Source organism: Lactuca serriola, chromosome 3, assembly GCF_051521515.1.
Source record: "Lactuca serriola cultivar US96UC23 chromosome 3, Lser_US96UC23_V15, whole genome shotgun sequence".
In the NCBI taxonomy this organism is placed as follows: Eukaryota; Viridiplantae; Streptophyta; class Magnoliopsida; order Asterales; family Asteraceae; genus Lactuca; species Lactuca serriola.
This window is the reverse complement of record NC_136410.1, coordinates 45,367,600-45,390,060: the sequence shown is the minus strand read 5'-3', so window position 1 is coordinate 45,390,060 and position 22,461 is coordinate 45,367,600. Positions and strand designations below refer to the sequence as shown.

General features: G+C 31.0%; 2 protein-coding genes across 2 annotated transcripts; one reads left to right on the top strand and one right to left on the bottom strand.

Moving 5' to 3' along the window:
* Positions 1-1,310: 1,310 nt before the first annotated feature.
* On the top strand, positions 1,311-3,846 carry LOC145092107 (SNARE associated Golgi protein family). Its single transcript, XM_079030006.1, has 2 exons — positions 1,311-1,699; positions 3,307-3,846. Exons 1-2 carry the CDS (start codon positions 1,380-1,382, stop codon positions 3,725-3,727), a joined length of 741 nt encoding a protein of 246 aa, XP_078886132.1. The 5' UTR covers positions 1,311-1,379; the 3' UTR covers positions 3,728-3,846.
* A 10,661-nt stretch (positions 3,847-14,507) lies between these two features.
* On the bottom strand, positions 14,508-15,334 carry LOC145094392 (uncharacterized). The gene is made up of 2 exons (XM_079032606.1): positions 14,780-15,334; positions 14,508-14,692 (listed from the first exon to the last, which is right to left on the bottom strand). The coding sequence occupies exons 1-2, from the start codon at positions 15,209-15,211 to the stop codon at positions 14,522-14,524; spliced, it is 603 nt and encodes a 200-aa protein (XP_078888732.1). The 5' UTR covers positions 15,212-15,334; the 3' UTR covers positions 14,508-14,521.
* Between the last annotated feature and the right edge of the window lie 7,127 nt (positions 15,335-22,461).

Below are 22,461 nucleotides of genomic sequence, written 5' to 3'. Positions count from 1 at the left end.
ATACAAATTGTTCAAAAGCTATGACATTAAAACGATAATGGTTCATATACAACTATATGTCTAGACTAATATATTAAGTATAATCTATTCTATTAAGTAAATATCTTTTGTCATAGGTCATATTCTCATTCATTTTGTCACATGTCATTTTATGGTTATTTTAAATTAATTTTTGTCTACATGTAATTTTATGTTTTTTTCTTCATTTTATTAAATTTCACATAATATTTAAATATAATAATTGCAATAAATGCAATAATAAATGGATATCAATTTAATTAATAGACTTACTTTCTAATTTCAAAATTCCTAAATTAAAGACTCATTAAGTTTCTTTTTTTATTTATGTAAATTATTTGTTTAAATTTAAAAGAAAAAAATACTTCGACTTTAATAATTCAATATCTTTCTTATTTTCTTATACATTCAAACATCTCAAATATTTAGATCTTTATATTTAACTTTTTTTTTTAAATCCGTGCACCACATATAATACATGAGTCTCGCAACTACTATGTTAAAAGATAAAAACATAATTTTATAAGTACAAATAAAAAATATGTAGGTAAAAAATATATAAGTAAAAGATGTGTAGGTCAAAAATATATAAATAAAAGATGTTATTGGAATTAATATTTAAATTGAATGTCAATAATTTAAAGAATGTGAAAAGTCCTTTTAGTTTCAATTAACAAATAATATATAGTATTAAAAACATAAATACAACCTTTAATAACATGAAAACACGAAATATTTATTATAACTTTTTTTATTTAAAGAACACCTTAAAAAATTAAAAAATTAAAAAATTAAAAAGCACTATACACATGGAATATATAGAAATCAACTTTGAGAAATCTATAACTTAATAACCACTAAAATATCAAATCGTTTAGCTTATTATATTTATTTGAATCACAAACTCTTTAAAATACATAAATATTTTTTTATGTCGTAATTTTTTTTCATATAAATATTAAATATCAATGAAAACACCAATAATATCATTTATTAAAAATATTAAATATAATTATAACCATTTGTAAAAGAAACATCCATTATTTCATCTCAATAAAACTTTTAACGAATATCAGTATTACTAAAAATATTTCTACAATTTTCAAAAACAATTATCATAATTTATTCAAAAACGTTTGAGAATATGTTGATATTTAAGTTTTTCCAGACAAAAATATAATGGACTGTTTGTGAGTGCTATAATAGTGGACTTGTCTTAAACAATTGGGCCATTTTGTTGGGCTAATACTTCCAGTAGCTCGTCGGAAACAGTTTTCTTCCGTCACCATGGCTTCATGTAGCACAGTAGCAGTAGCAGCCATCTCGATTCCGTTCATTCGACTACTAGATTCCTTCTTCAGATGGCAGGTGGTAGTAAGTTTGGATTATTGTTAGCAGGAGCGGTGGCGGTCGGAGCAGCTGCGGCAGTGTTGAAGATCAAAGGACCATCGGTATGGGACAAAGACGCAGTCGTCGAACTCTTCAGACACATGTCCGATCGATTGGGTAATTGGGCGATTCCAGTCTATGTCGGGATCCACACAATCTCCCTCTCTCTATGTCTTCCCTACGCTGTCTTCTTCGAAGCTGGTGCTTCTCTCCTCTTCGGATTCTTTCCAGCCTTGCTCTGTGTCTTCTCCGCCAAAGTTATGGGCGCTTCCCTCTCCTTCTGGATCGGAAGGTATCATTTCTGCATTTCTCAAGAATTTAAGTGCTGCTGTTTATTATTCTCAGTAATTACAAGTAGTTGTGTTACTTCAGATTAATTTCTTATAAACATGAGTTCCAGTTTGTAGCCCTAGGTTTCATTCCACCAGCAAGAACTGCATATATAATATATGTTGCATTTGAGTTTTGATTCAACATGATGGAAGTTCAAATCCTCAATTCAGATTAGTTTATTTTAAACATGAGTTCCAGATTGTAGCCCTAGGGTTTTGCTGCTTTTTCACCATAAATTGACATATAATGTTTTATTTCACCAGCAATTACTGCATATATATGTGATGTTTGAATTTTGATTCAACATGATAGAAGTTCAAACCCTCAATTCACATTGACAAAGCACAGAGTACTTGTTCAAACTACTCAAACAGAAAATTACTAATATGAACTTACAACTGTACTAAAGGGATTGAACCAAATGCCTACTTGATATAGAATAGAAACACAAGAAAGACAACACATCATAGATCAAAATAAATTAGAAAGAATGAATTAGGAAAATGTCCCTTCAAAGAACCACTTAAACCAGAAGAATCTGAACAAAACAAGTTTTACAACTGTAAGAAATTTAGAAGATGTATGCAGCTGTTGCACTGTTTTATGAATTTCCTTCTATGGCATTTTACATGAAGATGACTCATGTTTCTTTAAACCCTGTATCTTACTCTTAAGATGTTGCCAAACACAAACATATTTAATGCAAACCATGGATCCACATTACATGATTTTCTAAAATTGGAAAATGCCTCATTCAATGATTGACTCTCTTTCATTCTTTTTTGGTTTTGAAATGAACTTTATCCGTATATCAGTTGAGTCTGATAAGTATTTATACCCATTTAAAAAAAAATGGAAAGGTCTGAAACAGGCATCCATTCATTTGCACATGATGTCCACTAATTACATTTTAAATATATCAGATTATGAAATCTACTACTAATGCTGACTCAAAGGTCCTTTTTTGTGGTGCTACATTTGTTATCAGATATCTGGTCCATACATTCCCATCTTTGACCCTATTCTTTTTAAACTTTTTTTTTTTTTTTTGCCTTTTTGGTTGTGGTTGATGTAAGGAATAAAGATGGACATTGTTTTCTTCATGATTTGATATTTAAATTTGCTTTTGTCTTGAAATATATGTCACTTTTTTATGTCTCTTTGTTTTTAAGTATCTTTCAGCAAGTAACCTTGGAAACACTCTCACATGTCTTAACTCTTAACCCCCTTGGACATTGATTGATATCTAAAGGTGGGATTCTTTCCATCTTTTGTCATTTCAAAATAATTGTATCAAAACTCAATTTCATTTGTTTACCAAAAGTCCAAAACACAAGTAATTATAGTAAAGAATATACTACTTTACATTTGATTTCATTAATCTATGACAAAAAAAATGGTATGGTAGACGAATCTTTTACATATAGATATCATTATACCAGATTCTTCTGACATAACAGGTTGTACTGAATTTGATGTGTATTGGACTGATTGTAACTTTTTGTCAGTGGGACATGTTTCATATGTGTACAAGACGTAAATGTCCTTTTTGTATTGATTTTGCAGGATTCTTTTTAGGCGCTCTAGTTCGGCAGTAGCGTGGGCCCATGGAAACAAATATTTTCATGTGCTGTTAAGGGGAGTGGAACGTGATGGTTGGAAGTTTGTTCTACTTGCCCGATTTTCCCCCATTCCATCGTATGTCATTAATTACGCATTAGCCGCCACAAATGTCCAATTTTTAAGGGATTTTCTAGCGCCAACTGTCCTAGGGTGCCTGCCCATGATCTTACAAAACACATCCATCGGTAGCCTTGCTGGCGCAGCCGTGGCGTCCACGTCAGCATCTCAATCTGACAAGTCAAAGATCTGGTCATACGTGTTCCCAATGCTTGGTATTTCATCTAGCATTCTTATCTCCTTGAGAATCAAAAAGTACTCTTCAAGTATATCACTTGATGTCAAACCTGAGGAGAAGACCAGATGACAAACCAAACCAAATGTTAGGTGAGTGTGGGGGATATGTGAACTTTTTATTAACAGACGCTAATCTTGTATGTTATTGGAAAGAATTAAGTAATTAATGGTATTTAGTTTTTTATATTATTCTAATTGAGAGTGAATTTAGGGAAATTTTAATGAAAAAGTAAAGAGGTGAGTGGGTGGGTGTCGGTAAGCGGAACAAAGAAGTTAAAAAACTGGGATTTGATTGGAGATGCCCAGACAGACACAGAAAAGGCAAAATCATGTTACCTAGGTCGGGGTGCATGAATCTTGAAATAAAACAATACTTTCTTTTCTTACCTATTTCTTGGCGGGAAACCCACTTCACTTATATATATATATATATATATATATATATATATATATATATATATATATATATATATATATATATATATATATATATATATATATACTAATAAAAGAGTAGTTTTTTTTGCCATGTGTTATCATATTAGACCTCTTAATTAATGTGTTGTCACTTGTCAATATATTCGTTCTCCATTTTAAATTTTTTAGACCTCATTATTAATGTGATGTTATTTATCAATGTATTTATTTTCTATTTTAAAAATTAAAATTTATATTAATGTTTTCATTAATTCACAAATAAAAAATGTCATATATATTAAAAATTAATTTTACATATTTATTTGAATCAACGATTATTTCACATAACTAAAAAAATATCTTTTAAATTAATAATTTATTTAAAATAATTGATTAATATTTTTGAATTTTTACTATAAAAGTTTAATTGATTTTATAACCGTGGTTTCCACGGGTTATAACCTAGTATATATATATATATATATATATATATATATATATATATATATATATATATATATATATATATATATATATATATATATATATATATATTCTACCCTAATAAAGGAAAATGTTTTTGCTAAATGTCATGTTCTCATTTAGTTTGACACATGTCATTTTGTAGGATTTTTTGATTTTTTCTTTTTCCACTTGACATTTTCTTGTGCTTTCAATTTTCTTAAATTTAAAAGTAAATTCCATATTTTATACGAGTTTATTTATGTTATGTAGAATCATTAAATTAAATTTCAATAACCATACAAAAAAAAAAAACCGTACAACTACAAATTAGGCAATAATCAATTCTTCCATAATTAAATGTTTACACATCATAATTTTCACTTATACAATAACTTTTTCAAAACAAAAAATGTTATGGAATCCAATTATAAACAAAGAAATTAGTTTTCATTTATTAGGGTAGATATATTGAAAAACTTGATCCTTATTATTTTATATTTAACTTTTTTTAATAAACCCGTGTAATACACGGGGTTCACACCTAGTATATATATATATATATATATATATATATATATATATATATATATATAAACTTATATATAAAACACTCTAAATTATGTAGTTTTAATCCATATATTTAAAAACTAATCATGATATCTCATTTATTATTTTTCTTAGTCACATGACTTACTAAATCGATTGAATTTTATGTTTCTTTTGTTTAATTGTGTTTAAGAACTTAAAGCATTGAAAGTTATGAACATTTAATCAATCCTACTAAATTTTAATTAAAACTAATGTAATAAAAGATAAAAGAAGAAAATGCAATAATCAATCAAGTTTTTCACAAAATCATTGAATATATTTTTTTAATTGAAGGACAAAATGTTTGAGTTATATTCGTTAAAAAATATTAGTTTTTTACTTTTGCTATAAACTTCAAGAATTCTTTGCAATAAAAAGATATATAATTGATCTTTTTCATTACATAATTTAATTCAATTCAATGGTATTCTATTAAAACAAAATTAAGAGAAAAAGAAATTTGTTTTGTTTTGTTTAAAATTACGTCGTTTACAAGGTTCTATACCTAAGCTTAGGTACATAACAGCCACATATTTGATTTAGTAAGTCGTATGATTAAGGAAAAATAGTATAAGAGATATCATGATTAGTTTGTATATAAATTGATCAAAACTACATTGTTTGGAGGGTTCTATATATAAGCTTAGGTACATGACAACCACATATTCACTTAGCCCACATATATATATATATATATATATATATATACACACACACACACACACACACACACACACACACACACACACACACACACACACACACACACACACCTGCAAAATAATACCAACAAGGGGAATCAATCCATTTTTTGTAGTTAAAGAAAGATTTAGTAACAACAAACTACATGATATGTCATTTCCGTATTTGGAGATTTTTCTAAGAAAAACTTAGACCAGAAGGAATGGGCTCGGCAATGCTGAGTTAGCTCGACAAACATTGTGATACAGCTTTGGCATGTCGAGTTTAGGCACCCAACTCGACATAAATTTGCTACGCCAACCCTTTCTCTCCTTCATTAACTTTTTGTCTGTTTTTCATTTCAAATTTTCAATATTTTTCTGTTTTATATCCAAAATAAATAAAAATCACCAACATCACATTTTACCACTCTTAGTTCCATTCTCTCTCAAACAAGCACACATTTTCTATTACTTTAAATTTCATTTTTTTCCCAAATGTTTTTTTTTCAAACTCTTCTAACACTCAAACAACCAAAAAACACAATCTCGAAACAACCCAAACTCTTCACGCCTTATAAACCAAACATGGATCGACCACTTTATTCATATTATACGCCATATTCAACCTAATTCTAATCTCTAACAGTATCTCACAGGAGTACTTGGAGACAATCATGGGTTTTTTTAGGGTTTGGAGAAAATGGTTGAGTATGATTTGGGCTTGTTTGTCCTTAGCTACTTCCATTTTTGCTCATCCTTACTATGGAAGGTCTCTACCTTGCTATTGTGGATATGATTGTGGATGGTCTTTATTGAGGTCTAAAGGTTGATAATACTAACATCATGGTCTCTCACATTTTTTTTATGTAGATGATATACTACTTTTAGGAGAGTGGTCGGCTCATAATATAACCACTATAGTCATGATTTTGGGGTATATTTACCTGACTTTAGGCTTAAGGTTGAACTTGCAATAATCTAATTTGGATGGATTTGGTGTGGATCGGAGTGTGGTTGAGCAATGTGCATTACTCATGGGGTGTAAGGTTGATTAGTTTTCGTTCCAACATTCAGGGATCCATGTGGGAACGCGAATGGATATCGTGTATGGGTGGAAGCAGTTTATATATAGAGATTTTGAGATAGGTTGTCCGGATGGAAAACGAAAATATTATCGATTGAGGGTTGATCTATTTTGTTGAGCTCTTGGATCTTTAGTGATTTATTACATGTCGGTATTTATAACGTCAGTTTTAGTCAAGAATATTTTAGAGTCCTTGAGGTTAATTATCTTTTGGGGTGGAAAGAATGATGAAATAAAGATACATTAGATTAGATGGGATCTGGTTATGGCTCCCAAAAGGAAAAGATAGTATCTAGATTGGAAGCTTGGAGGGGTTCAATAATGCTTTGCTTAAAAAATAGAGATGGATGAAAGTTATGCAATTTGGGTAAGGTGTTAACAACTTTACATGGTCACCGGGCATAGACTGGGTCAATGTTTGGTCTCGAACTATACCCCGTTCCTGAGTTTAACTTAACGAAAGAAAAGAAAGGAAATTAGTGGAAGTGAGAAAGAAAGTAAAAGAAATTTTTTCCTGAGTTTCATTAAAGGGGGGAAGTGGAAGGAAATGAAATGATTACTTTCCCTCGTTTAGTCACTTTAGAAGTCATATTCAATACTTAATTCTACTGAGTTGATTCATTTTCTGCTCCTCCGCTTCAGTCTGACTTCTTCGGTTAGCCGGGATCCGACGTTAATTTCCGATTTAAGTCGATCATTTGGTAGATCTAATTCAAGTGTTTTTTTTTCCAGTGAAAATACGAAGTTCTCTTTTCGTTCTCTTCTTTCTTTTTTATTTTGACTTGAGGAGAGAAGGTGAACCAACTTCCTTTGGTCGCCTCTCCCATCTGGCTTTACCCAATTGATGTTGAACTCAATGTTGGTAATCAACTGAAGCCGGTACCGGTATACAAAGGTTCAAATCCTTTTACTTCATATTATGAACACCCGATCGAGCTGATGCAGTGACCAAAATCTGTTAGCTGCAACTGACAGACTGACTCGTATGGTCCTTCCGATTTGTTTGGAGAGAAAGAATAAAATATTTAATTTTCCTTCCATTTCTTTCCAACGTGGCAACACAAAAGACAAAAAAAATTCTCCTTACTTTCTTTTCTCATGTTTTCTTTTCTCGCTAAAACTCGGGAACTAGGCGTAAAAGGGTGTGGCCGAGGATTGCTTTGGCGATTAAAAAATTGCATGTCAAAGGTAATATACCTTATGATACTCTTATAAAATAAATCGGTAATGGTCACAACACGATGTCTTGGAAGTTGGTGTGGTGTGGGAATATCATGTTTTATATACGTTTTTCATAGACTTTTCCTGTTGGAAACTTATAAAGATTGCATGGTTAGTGATTCATGGATGGATGATGTGTGGAGGCAGACTTGGAGGCGAGAGGTGAGAGGTCGGGTCGAGATGGTACAATTGATGGACATGTTAGGTTTGTTTGTGAATGTCATTATATCGGAAGATCAAGACAAATATGTTTGGTAGCTTGATAATTATGGGTTTGTTTTCGGTTAAAGAGTTAGGAGTTGTATTAATGATTCAATGTTAGTAGATGGAAATAGTGCCACTAATTAGAACAAGTTTGTTTCCCGAAAGGTTAATATTTTTGTGTCGCGCTTGATTTTGAAATGACTATTAACTGAAGATAATACTAATAGGAGGAGAACAAATGTTCCTTCTATCCTTTGTCTGATATGTGGGTTGGAAAATTAAGAGCTTGAACACTTGTTTCTCACATGTAAAGTGACTAACACTGTTTGGAGGGCGGTTGGTAGATGGTGAATATAGGTATGTCGATTCTCACAAATGTCCTAAATGTTTTCACTTGGATAGACTATGAGGATTTTAAAGTCCTAAAAGATTGTAATAGAGGCGATTGTTTTTTGGTTTGATGAATGCTTTGGCAATACTGTAATGATAATGTGTTTGCGGACAACAAAATGAAGAAGAATATGATAGTTGAGCGTTTTGTACTATTATTTATTATTCTTTTAAGTGGTTTGTGTATAAAAACATTAAGTTTGTCATCAAATAAATTGATTGAATGTATAATCCAACAAATGACATCCCGTTGTAATTGTCAATTTTTTCTTGTGTCTTGCTAGCTTTTTGTATATATCTTGTTAAAAAAAATTAGGATTATATTAAATATAGATTTCATGATATATGATGAGTCATAAAATGCTAACCAAATTTGATATAAATAAACGTCGTTGAATGATTGATTGCTCCATTTGATATCTTTACAGTTGTGTTGCTTAATCAAATCTTTGTTAATAATTTGATTACTATGATAAATATTTTGGTTTACATTATTAGAAAAACACCATAGCACATGGTTTGATTTTATAAAATAACAAGAAAATATTAAGCTTACACCAATAATACCGTTTTCTGTTAGTTACTCATAAATTAACCATGAAAGATTCTCTCTTTGGAGGGCCGTTCCTTCCCGTGTCAAAAGATGGACCAAAGGAACCTTTTTGTTTTATTTCACTCGTAGTGTAATAGAAGTATGATTGGACACAATTATATATATATATATATATATATATATATATATATATATAAATAAATGAATACACCCTACAAGGTATATATAATATTCTGTATCCAAACTCATCATATTACGCCGTTTTTGTATCATATATACATCGTAATTGTTCAATCTTCTTAAAATTCAATTCCTAATTTGATTTATTTTCGAGAGTTTTAAAATTTCACCATTATTTTCCTATTACATCACATCATTCTGTGGAACAACTAACATATATATTATATTTGCAAATGAAAGTTATGTTAGAGGAACACCTATCATATATATTATAGTTGCAAATGGTGAAATTTCGAAAAATCTTGAAAGCAAATCAACTTAGAAATTGAATTTTAAGAACTTTAGATAATTACAAGATATATATGATATAAAAACGACGTAATATGATATGTTTGTGTACCAAAGTTTATATATCTTGTAGTATACATTCACTTTATATATATATATATATATATATATATATATATATATATATATATTAATCGATAATTCATTGTATTAAACTATGTTCATTGTAACATGTTTCCTATGAATATTTTTTTTCAATATTTACAGTTTGATACATGAATTTAATATTTCAGTAAAAAAGAAATATTGGTTTCTTTATAAAATATTTAGCCATTTAAATAATCCTTATGGAATTTTGTCACTCAAGTTGATTTCCAATTAAATATACGAACCACCATAAGTTGTGTTTATTTATTTATTTATTTTTATTTTTTATGTCGAGCATCTAAGCTCAATCTTATTATACATGTCAAAATAGTAATTTTAGGCATTTTTAATACTTAGTGATTAGTGAATAAACATGAAATTAGTGATTGAAATGGAATAAGGTAATTGCAATAATCCAATTCCCAAATCATTTTTAATATTTTATCAAAGATAATATGTTAACAAGGGCTAAATGGAATAATAATCAAAAGAACACAATGCACATGCATCTGATTCTTAACTCGAGTTCTCTATTCAAACAAGTCCTTTCATATTATCGTCTGAATGGTGTTGAGGCTACGTCGGAGACCCTCAATGGACTCCCCCGCTCGACTCTATTTGCCCTCACGAGTTTCCATATAAAATACTAAAATAGTAACCACATATCATTTATGTCCAAACTAGGCGAATGTCCGCGCGTTGCGCAGAAGCATCTATATAGCTGAAATCTTTACAAATATATATATATATATATATATATATATATATATATATATATATATATATATATATATATATATAACAATAACGTTGTTGTTAAATTTGATATAATAATTCGTATACTAAGTTGATATAATATATTGACTATTTTGAATTATATGATAATATATACATCTATTAAAACTGCATAATCTCAATCTTTTGAATGACCTCTATCTGCGGGTTACTCATAAATAAAATTAAATATAATATATGATTTAATGTTATTTATAGTTGTTATTGTTAATTAATTTTTTAAAATTTATTTGCTTAATATTTTAATTTCTATCATTATAATTATTTAAAACATCAAATAATTTTTTTTATTTTAAAGTTAACAATATAATTATTTATATAGAGTTATTTTTTACTATTGTTATTGTAAGTTATTTTAAGCTACTTATTTGAAAACTTTTAACGATTATAAAAATATCTTTAGGAAATATTTTAGTTAAATTGATATTACAATTTAGTCTTTGCATTTAGCACTATAATTTATCACTTTTAACTATTTACAAAATATTCTTTGGATTTTTTAAGTGAAACTGTAATTTATATTGAAGTTGACCCAGTAATGTTATATTAAATTAATAATTTAAGTATTTTGTCCAAAATGTTTAAAAGTTGTAGCTTTAAACTGATAATGGTTTACATACAACAACATATTAAATCTAATAAATTAAGTATAATATGTTAAAAGTTAAAGAATAACTTTATAAGTAGAAGTAAAAATATTATTTTAATATGGAAATTTAGTTTATTTATGATTACACTTTAACTTTGATACTTATTTAACCTTATTAACCAACTTATAATCATTATTAGAAAGACACTACAATTTATCACTTTTAACTATTTACAAAATATTCTTTAGGTTGTTTAAGTTGAACTAAAATTTATATTTAAGTTGATCCTGTAAGGTTATATTTAAATTAACAATTTAAGTATTTTATACAAATTGTTTAAAAGTTGTAGTTTTAAAATGATAATGGTTTATATAAAACAAAATATTAGACCTAATAAATTAAGTATATTATGTTAAAGTTAAAAACATAACTTTATAAGTAGAAGAAAATATATTCTTCTAATATTGAAATTTAGTTTATATATGAATACACTTTATGTTTTATATTTATTTAACCTTATTAACCAACTTATAATCATTATTAGAAAGAAATTGAAAGGTCATGGGAGTTTCAAATGAATTTGGTGAAAGAAAAAATGTTTCCTTTATAAGTATACTAGGCGAATGCCCGCGCGTTGCGCAGAAGCAACTATAAAGCTGAAACTTTACAAATATATATTTTTTAAATATAACAATAATGTCGTTGTTAAATTTGATATAATAATTTGTATACTAAGTTGATATATTATATTGATTATTTTGAATTATATGATAATATATATACATCTATTAAAACTGCATAATCTCAATCTTTTGAATGACCTTTACTTGTGGGTTTGTCATGAATAAAATTAAATATAATATATGGTTTAATAATATTTATAGTTGTTGTTATTGTTAATTCATTTTTAAAATTTATTTGTTAACTTTTTAATTTCTATAGTCTAATTATTTAAAACATCAAACAATTTATTTTTATTTTTTATTTTTGATTTTAAAGGTAACAATATAATTATTTATATAGAGTTATTTTTAACTATTGTTATTGTAAGTTATTTTAAGCTACTTATTTCAAATCTTTTAACGATTATAAAAATATATTTACGAAATATATTAGTGAATTGATATTACAATTTAGTTTTTGCATTTAGCACTACAATTTATCACTTTCACTATGGACAAAATATTCTTTGAGTTTTTTTAAGTGGAACTGAAATTTATATTAAAGTTGACCCTGTAATGTTATATTTAAATTAACAATTGAAGTATTTTGTCCATACAGTTCAAAAGTTGTAGCTTTGAACTAATAATGGTTTACATACAACAACATATTAAACCTAATAAATTAAATACAATATGTTAAAAGTTAAAGACATAACTTAATAAGTAGAAGTAAAAATATTATTTTAATATTGAAATTTAGTTTATTTTTTATTATACTTTAGGTTTGATACTTATTTATCTTTATTAACCAATTTATAATCATTATTAGAAAGACACTACAATTTATCATTTTTAACTATTTACAAAATATTCTTTGGTTTTTTAAGTCGAACTAAATTTTATATTTAAGTTGATCTTGTAAGGTTATATTTAAATTAACAATTTAAGTATTTTATACAAATTGATCAAAAGTTATAGCTTTAAAATGATAATGGTTTACATACAACATATTAGACCTATTAAATTAAGTATAATATGTTAAAAGTTAAAAACAAACTTTATAAGTAGAAGAAAATATATATTTTTTTAATATTGAAATTTAGTTTATATATGATTACACTTTAGTTTTGATATTTATTTAACCTTATTAACCAACTTATAATAATTATTAGAAAGAAATTGAAAAGTAATGGGAGTTTCAAATGAATATGATGAAAGGAAAAATTGAATGAGAGTTTCAAATGAATGTGATTCTAGAAAAAAATGCAAGTTTTATATAAGTTCCACATATCATTTATGACCAAATAATGTTTAATCAGTTTGAAACCTGGTTTTGTGATTTGTATCATTTATATAAGTTCGTCAGTATAAAACACTATTGAGTAAATTGATAGAATTACCCGCAAATTTAGTTTAAAAACAACTTTTTTACATACACCACAAAATAATAAAAACATTATTGCATAATATAGACAAAACTTCAAAAATGGTCCCTGTGGTTTCCAGAAATATCAAGTTTAGTCCCTAAGTTCAAAAAACCTCACAGATGGTCCCTGTGGTTTCAAAACTTTTAACAAATGGTCCTTTCGGCTCACTCCGTTAGCATTTCACCGTTAACTCATTTTTTAATAAAATATTGCAGGGGTAATTTCGTCATTTCAGTTGTAACCTCCTCTCTTTAAAAGAAATTGCATGTCCGATTTTTGGGCAAATCCTTTAGCTTCATCAGTCGATCATCTCTCCTCCTTTCCACTGTTGCTCGACCGTTGCACCCTTCACGACATCCAATCGCTTCTGATTCAAAGATGGTGACTTGCAGATGTGGGAATGAAGCAATGAAGATCACTTCATGGACGGATCGTAACCCTGGAAGGCAATTTTGGAACTGTAAAAGATGTGGTTTCATTCGATGGTCTGATCCCCCTATGTGTGCTAGGGCATTGGTGGTGATTCCAGGTTTGATAAGATCAATGAATCGATTGGAGGAGAGGGTCGCCATTGTAACTACAGAATTGTGGAACTACCAGCTGATGTTGTTTTGTTCATGGGTGTTTTTTTTGGTATTATTTTAATCTCTAAGTATCTTCTGAAGGTTTGGATGGTAATGGAGTTTTGGTTTTTGGTTTGTAACCATTGCAGGGTTTTTATTTTATTTTAATCAGATAGGGGTTTTTTTGCTTTCAGTTTATGTAGGTGGTTTTGGAATTGGTGGTGTTGTATTTGGTTTATGTATCAGATTAATGTGTAATGCAGTGGTAATGGTAATGGTAATGGAATGTAGTTTGTTATAGTTCATTGTTCAATTTCTTGAATGTTTTTGAAATGTAATTGTTAAGTGTATTGTAATTGCATCTTGAAGATGGTTTTCATTTGCAATTGAAGTGTACATTGTTATTAATTGATCTGTGAAGTGAAGGGTAGTACACAAAACATATTAATTCATCACCAAAAAGTGCATACACACCATTACATTCAAAGTTATAAAGTTCTTAACACAACCATGATCCAAATTTTTAAAAAGACCTACAACTTCACATTACATAAGTTTCTAAATACCTACAACACCAACATCCTAATAACCACTAAAAAGTCAATTTTCAGCCTCCTCCAACTTCACCACTGCCTCCCTGCCCTTTACATGTTCTGGAATTGTGCCCTTTGTTATGACACTTTGAACAAGTGACTGCCAAATATTTCCTGCTCAATCTACCAGCTTGGCTGTTTGGCTCATCAACACCCCTTCTTCTCTTCTTCTTAGGCCTCCCAACCTACACATGTTGATATACTATAGTTAAAATTGAATTCATTCCATGTTCACATGTATACTATATATTTTGTGTACTTTAAATACAAACCTGTGTCTTATGTTTTGGTGGAAGTAAAGTGAATGGGCAGTCACTTTTAGGCCACATTGTACGTCCATTCAATGGATCAATTTTGTTGAAATACATGGCTTTCCATGTTGATAACCTATAGCAAGGATGGACCCATTCATCAACATGTGGGGCATTTTCACCATTTTCAATTTTGTCCCATATAGCACAAACAGCATGTCTACATGGGAAACCTGTAATCTCCCAAAACCTACAACTGCAACTGTGATCATTCAAATTTACCACATATTGGTCTTGCCATGTGCTTGCCACTTGGTACTTCCCTGCCCCATTGTATTTAGCCACATACTTTGATGCATCAGCCTTAATCTTTTCAAACAGTGTAGTTGCAGTAGGGGTTAGAAGTCCTTCACACTTATCTATTTCCTTTTGCACCACACATAACCTCTTCATGAGATACTCTCTAATATACTCTAAGCAAGTGATAATAGGTTTATCCCTACCTTCATCTAGCTTTGAATTGAATACCTCACAAAGGTTATTCAACAAACAATCAGTATGTGCCCTTCCTGAATAATATATATTAACAGAAGACAATTACACATATAGTAAACACACAAAAGGGAAGATTAACAATTCTCAATAAATTTCTAGAAACTTACCACTAAAGTGAGATTTAGCCCAAGTGTTTGTTGGGATCTTAGACACCCAAGCATGAGCCTCTGCATTGATCTTCTTCAACTCATCCATTGCTCTATTAAAATGATTGACTGTTGTTGCTCTACCACACTCCCAAAGCTGGTCACTTAAGTCTTTTCCTTTCCATTGCTTCTTCATGTTTTCCTGGATATGCCTCAAACAGAACCTGTGTTCTGCACTAGGGAATACTTTCTCCATTGCTGGTATTATTCCCTAAACAAAAGTCAATGTAATCAACATTAGTTAACCAAATGTATTTAGTAAAGGTAATAAAAAAGTTAGGTGGTACACACCTTTTGTCTATCTGAAATGAAGGTAAAGTTTGAATTTGGTCCCAGATCCAGATCTTCTCCTAACAGTTCCAAGAACCAGGTCCAGCTACTTGTTGATTCTGTCTCTACCACTGCATATGCTACAGGGTATATGCCATTGTTTGAGTCCAACCCTACAGCAGTTAACACTTGCCCAGGGTAAGGGCCCTTCATGAAAGTACCATCCAGACCTAGAAAATCTCTTAATCCAGATTTGAATCCTAACTTCAATGCACCTAAGCAGACATATATTCTTCTAAAAGTTCTTGTGGTAACAGACAGGGAGGTTTCTGGATACACATCAATCCGAACTGTTGTACCAGGATTAGTGTTGAGTAGCTCCAAGACATAATCCCTCAAAAATCCATACTGTACTTGGTAGTCCCCACTAATGATACGCTCAGCCATTGACTTTGCCCTAGCGACCTTTTGCAATGACATTCCTACCTCCAGTTTCTTGCACAACTCTTCGTGTAAAGCTTTCACTGGAATTTTAGGGTTACTCTGTATTTGTTGAACAATTAAGTTTGCTACGTATCTGGAAGTGCAAGCTTTAACCGCCCTTGTTTGCAAACATTTATGCTCATCCTGTACTGTTTTCACCAACCAATCCTGATTTTCATTAGCCCTCGATATTTGGACTGCCCATGGACATGTACCTTTATTGGCAATTACATCTTTACCCTTGCACTTTGCCCTACTTCTGGTTGAGGGCCCACCACTATCAACTCATGTAGAAGGCTTACTTACAACACCTTTACATTTCACCCTAATCCGGATTTTGTCATTTTTGGCTAGGTATAAAGACCTCCTTGTTGCTACAGCATGTGAGTTCATGTAGTTTTTAACATCAACCTTGGTTTTGAAGACCTGACCAATCTGAAATGGTTTAACATGAACCTCTCCATGTGAGCATGTACTTGACTTACTCAACTCTTTTAGCAGTCTCTTCCTATCATCTTCATGAAATCCTGCAAATTGATAATCATCAGTGGCAATAACTTCCAACTCATTATCAAAGTCAACCACTCCAATCCCATCATCTTTTGAATGATTGTTCAAGATTCCATGTTCATCTACATCAACAGCATTATGGAATTCACTCATGTCTACATCTACATCAAATTGTATGTTAGACTCATCCACATTGTATTCACTGTCATCAGAATCATCTCCACTATCCTCAGAACCATGGCCACTCTCAGAGTAGAAAGCATCCCCACTATCATCACTCACCATACCCTCTAGATAATCCACTTCTGGTTGTTTTTCAAATGAAGTTTGAACATTAAATTCAGCATCATAATCAGCATAAAGTGAGTAATCCTCTACAAATGGTTCATAGTCATCAACTGTTGTAGTATTAGCTCCATTATCAGCTTGGCAGCTTGGTTCCTGTACATGGTAAGTTCCCAATTGTTCTTCAGTTTCAACTGCACTAGTGATCACTTCTTCTTGAGTTTCAATTTCATGATTCACCACTTCCTTTTGAATGACATGACTTTGTTTACCTTGTGACCTTATAAATGGTAGAATACTCTTTGAGTAATCATGGCCTTCATCAACATCTAACACTTGTGACTGCTCATAATCAGGGTTCATAGACTTGTTTAGATCAAGCTTTCTACTACATGAGCCTGCTTCTCTCCTACAAGGTTTCTTTCTATTCATTTCAGGTGACACACTATCAGGCTCCAACTCTTCAATAACAACTTTATAGAAGGAGACTTGTAATAACTAGCTACCCTTGTCTGACCAGTTTCAATATACACCCTAATAAGTCTGTGTTTAGGGACATATGATACCATTTTAAGTACATCTTGATCATTACCTAAAGGCATTAAGCCATAGTCCAAAGGGTATTCAGGGATACAAAAATGGTAGTAAAGGGTTTGCTCAGTTTTGTACCCTAGTTCTCGAACCATGTCGTCAAGCTCATGAACTGAAAATAAATCAGTGTCAACATAATCTACATATGCTACAACACCATCAACGTATTTCCTTCCAGGTGCTTTGGTGAAGACACCACTGTAGTGTATCTTCAACGTGAAATAGTTCTCATAACCTTTTGTAAACACAAAAAAAAGAAAGAGTAAAATCAATGATTTCCTTACGTCAACACAATAGACCAAGAAAAAACAAGTTTTGTTGTAGTATTGTACCGTATGTTTTTCCTAAGTCCTCCACGGTTACAAATTTTTCTCGAAAACACCATATTGATAGCACCATTGCAATTTCTGCAGCTTAAAACCCTAAATCCCAATTTCTGTTCTTGCTTCTACGATGGGAATGAACCCGATGACTAAGCCTGTAACTGGTTATCTTCTTGGGAGAGGGACGGGTAGTGATGTGCAAGCAAGTAATCATTTCCTATTAAAGAGAGGAGGTTACAACTGAAATGACGAAATTACCCCTGCAATATTTTATTAAAAAATGAGTTAACGGTGAAATGCTAACGGAGTGAGCCGGAAGGACCATTTGTTAAAAGTTTTGAAACCACATGGACCATCTGTGAGGTTTTTTGAACTTAGGGACTAAACTTGATATTTCTGGAAACCACAGGGACCATTTTTGAAGTTTTGTCCATAATATATAATGTGCCTTTAACCTTAAACTATTATTCTTATGAGCATACTACAAAGTCCACGCTTCAACTATATATCAACATGCGACTTTAATCCACTGATTATTTTTTTGCATTTTTATCCAAAAAGTTTATTGTTCAAATCAAAGATATTTTGTCTCGCTTTTTCTTTTTCTCCGTGTATGTCAAAAATCAAAACCTTGATTTATTTCTTAAAACCCTATTTGGTTTTGTGTGGGGTTGATGAAATGAAAGGCAGCTAACATCATTAAATGAATTGTTGTCTAAAGTGACAATTAAAGGTTACTAATTAGTTGTTATGGTCTCTTTTTAACATGATGAATTAACACCATGTTTCAAAAATCATAAAGAGCAAACGACAATGACCTAAAATAATAGATAATATAGAAAAATATGAGAAGGCAACAGCAAACACCTATAGAAACATGGCCATGCCTAAATGTCTGAACCGTTTTATAGGTTCCGTAAAACAAAATATTCTTTTTATTTATTTCTTTATTTTTTTAAACAGACAAAAAATTAGCATTGAAAAGGACTTAAGCGAGAAGTTGAAGCCAAATTACAGAAATAAGTTTGAAATATGAGACATCCACCAAGCTCACCAATCAAAAAGACGGAGTTTAGATCTATTTTTAACCCAATTAAAAATAGTAATACTACTGTTATCTGTTAGAAGCATAACAACTCTTCTTTCGTTCCGATACACTAAAGCATTCCGAGCATTCAAGGAAAAAAAATATGAAGTAACGGTCTTCAAAAATCATATAAATACGAAAACAATTAATGACGAAAAAAAATGCGGATATTCTAAGCTTGTAGTTGTAGGTAGACATAGTCATAGACCTATCGTTCAACGATGTAATTTATAAATCATTTTATCTTCTTAAAGTAAAAGTTTATGGATAATATAAACGAATAATATGGAATTGTTACGGGAAAGAGTGATTAAGAGTGTTGAGACTTAAGATTGGTAGGTCACGTGCAAAGAACATGGCGGAAGCAACATATCATGTGCACATCAACACTACAACCGATGCCTGCCTGTTTTTCTAGTTTTTTATATATAAATGATATTGTGACTATCAAAACCATTCCTGATTCCTAAATATGTTAGCAGTTTTGTTCTAAAATACTGTTTCTTTTATCATAATTAAATTATTATAGGTAATTCTGATTGTGAAATATATTTAAGAAAGCATAGCCTTGGTGAAGTTTATTGAATATTATATCATACGAGATGAATTATGTAGGTTTGAAATATCCATGCAATATGGTTTATGTTGGTTTGAAATACCCATGCACACTAGGAGTCAAATTAGTCTTTTTTTTTTTTTTTACAGAATCACATAGACACATGGTTGCGTGCTATAGCTCAACGTTCCGATATAACCTCGCTATATGATCAGAATGTTTTAGGAAAACTCTTGAAAATCATGTCGATGTTTATAAAAATGACAATGTCTAATTCATGCTTTTGGATTAAAGACAAATGATAATGTTTAATCCATGCTCTCGGATCAATGACAAATCTTAAAGTTCGACTCTCCGTGTATATCTCAACCACACTCATAAGTAGATACTACCCGATATTCATCTAAATTAATTTAGGTTTGTTATGTATCTTAAATCATCATATATTATCAGATATGCTCTTAACACGTATTTCAGGCAATAACAAATATTTCACACACAAACATATATTTAATACTTTAGTCAATATTTGTATTAAAATCATGTTCATGAAAAGAACTATGCACTCACTTGTTACAATGACGATTCCAAACTTGGACAACGTTTCGCTTCTAACAATTCTATTTTCCTTCGACGAAACCTAGTATCATTACCGCTAAATTTTAGTCTAATATTTATTGCGACTATTTACGAACGATATTATTTTATAAGTGTTAAACAATACTTTTCAACCACTATATACAGACAGGGGCCAGACATGAAACACTGGAGGACAAGACCATTTTGGCATTATAGCACTTCTGAAATCCAACAACCCTATGCAGCCCTTCATACTAGATTCCCAGTACCGCGAGTAGTTAAAAAATATTATAATAACACTTTTATATTATATTTTATATATATTGTTTATAAGTTCATAATAACAATAATAAACTTAAACATAAGCTATACTTAGAGTAGGGTAAGCATATCTCACTTACCAGGGGTTTGGCTAGGAACTGGGCTCTGCAGGGGCAAAACTTCCGAGCCGAAAAGCTCTTCTTCGCGGAGCCTTCTGGCGCTCTGGGACTCGCCTCTTAGCACTTGGGAACTACTAAGGGTTGGGAAAGGTTTAGAGAGAAGTTAGAGAGAGAGAGAGAGAAGGGTTTAAGGTGTGAGAAATTATGGCACCCCTCACATCTTATTTATAGGGAGCTTAAATAGGGCTTAAACCACAAAAATTGGGTTTGGGCACTGATTGCGTACCCCCAGCGTACTCCTGGTATGCCCACCGTACTCAGGATTACATTAGTATACCCAACGTATGTTGGATTAGGTGTCTAAGCCCATAACTATAATTGATATGTACTTGACCTGAGAGTAGCATGGTCCATTTGGGTTGCCTTCACCAGAACAATCTGATAGGATGGATATTTAAGAAAGAGGTTATTTATGATTTATTAATATATTACAAGTATAATATATTAATATGAAATCATAATATTTAATTAGTATTGATCAAGAATTAATTTGGAATTAATTTAGTGATCAAAAGAGTCTAATTAAATTAACGGGGACTGATTATGTAAATTAGTGACATATATAGTGTTTGGGATATTGATCCATGTTGGGCTAAGTTTTATGTAAGTATCTATGAAGAGTTAGCCCACATGAGATATGGATCATAACGTAAGTGTATGGATTAGGGTTTACCCATGACTCTTGGAATCCTACACTATATATGAGTTATCCCTTAGCCAAAATCGGTCACCCTAAGCATTCTAATGAGTTCTAAGAGAACCCTAGCCGATTTTGGTGGTGCTTAACCTCTCTCTCAAGTCCTCCTTTGGTCATGGTGCTTGTGAACCATTTGAGGCATCGCACTTGAGGTGTTAAAGCTTTCTAAGGCCAATAACTACAACTACATCAAGAGGTATTCACCTAATTATGAGTTTTATAGTGTATATCCTCTATTACATGCTAGTTAGGATGTATCCTTTGGAAAATTGAAATTGCTTGTATAATTAGAGAAAACATATATCCAAAGCATCTAGGATTGCATGTGCACCATAGAAGTGTTATAGTGCTTAAAACACAACAGTGTACACCTTTTTGTACGCCCAACATACTTAGCTTGGCCCAAAACCACCCAAACTTCAAACGATCATAACTTCTTTGTTCTAATTCCGTTTTTGACGGAAAGGTATTGGGGAACTCTACAACCCTTTCTAATTACTTTTGTCTTAAAACACATCGAACTAAAATCCATAATTCATAAAAGAAGTCTGAAACACTACATTTCCATTTTACCCTTTGACTCCAAAGTGCAAACCGAACTATTGTGTAACGCTTGGTTTATGTGTTATTCAGTTTTCAGCCCTTTTAAACTTTATGGCTGGAACTCGATGATTTGGGGAGTCGCAAATCTTCGAGTAGAGATTATTTTGGACGCGGAATGAAGGGTGTACTCGACGAGTTGGAAGGCCCAAACTCGACGAGTAGACACTGGAAAGGAAAACCCTAATTTTCAGGGTTTGAACCCTATTTAAAGGCCTTAAGCCTCACTTGTAGCCTCCCTTATCACCCCTTTGTCCAGAGAAACCCTAAATCGTGTCTCATATCCCATTTTGAGTTTGTGAGGGCTTAAGGAGTGCCTTTTTGGTGTTTATGTGAAGAAGCTTGAAGTGGTTGGTGCATAGTTGAATGGATAGGCTATAGATCCAATGTTTACTCTGTTGTGGGAACCATTTTAAGGTATAAAGTCGAAACCTTGACCTTCCATTGCTTAGATCTTCTTCTATGAAACTTTATGGTCATTGTTATCATAGTTTGGGACCATTATTGGATTTGAGCATGCTATGAAGATATGGCTTCAAATCTGGACATCTTAGGGCCTTTGGGGACTTAAGGTTGCCAAC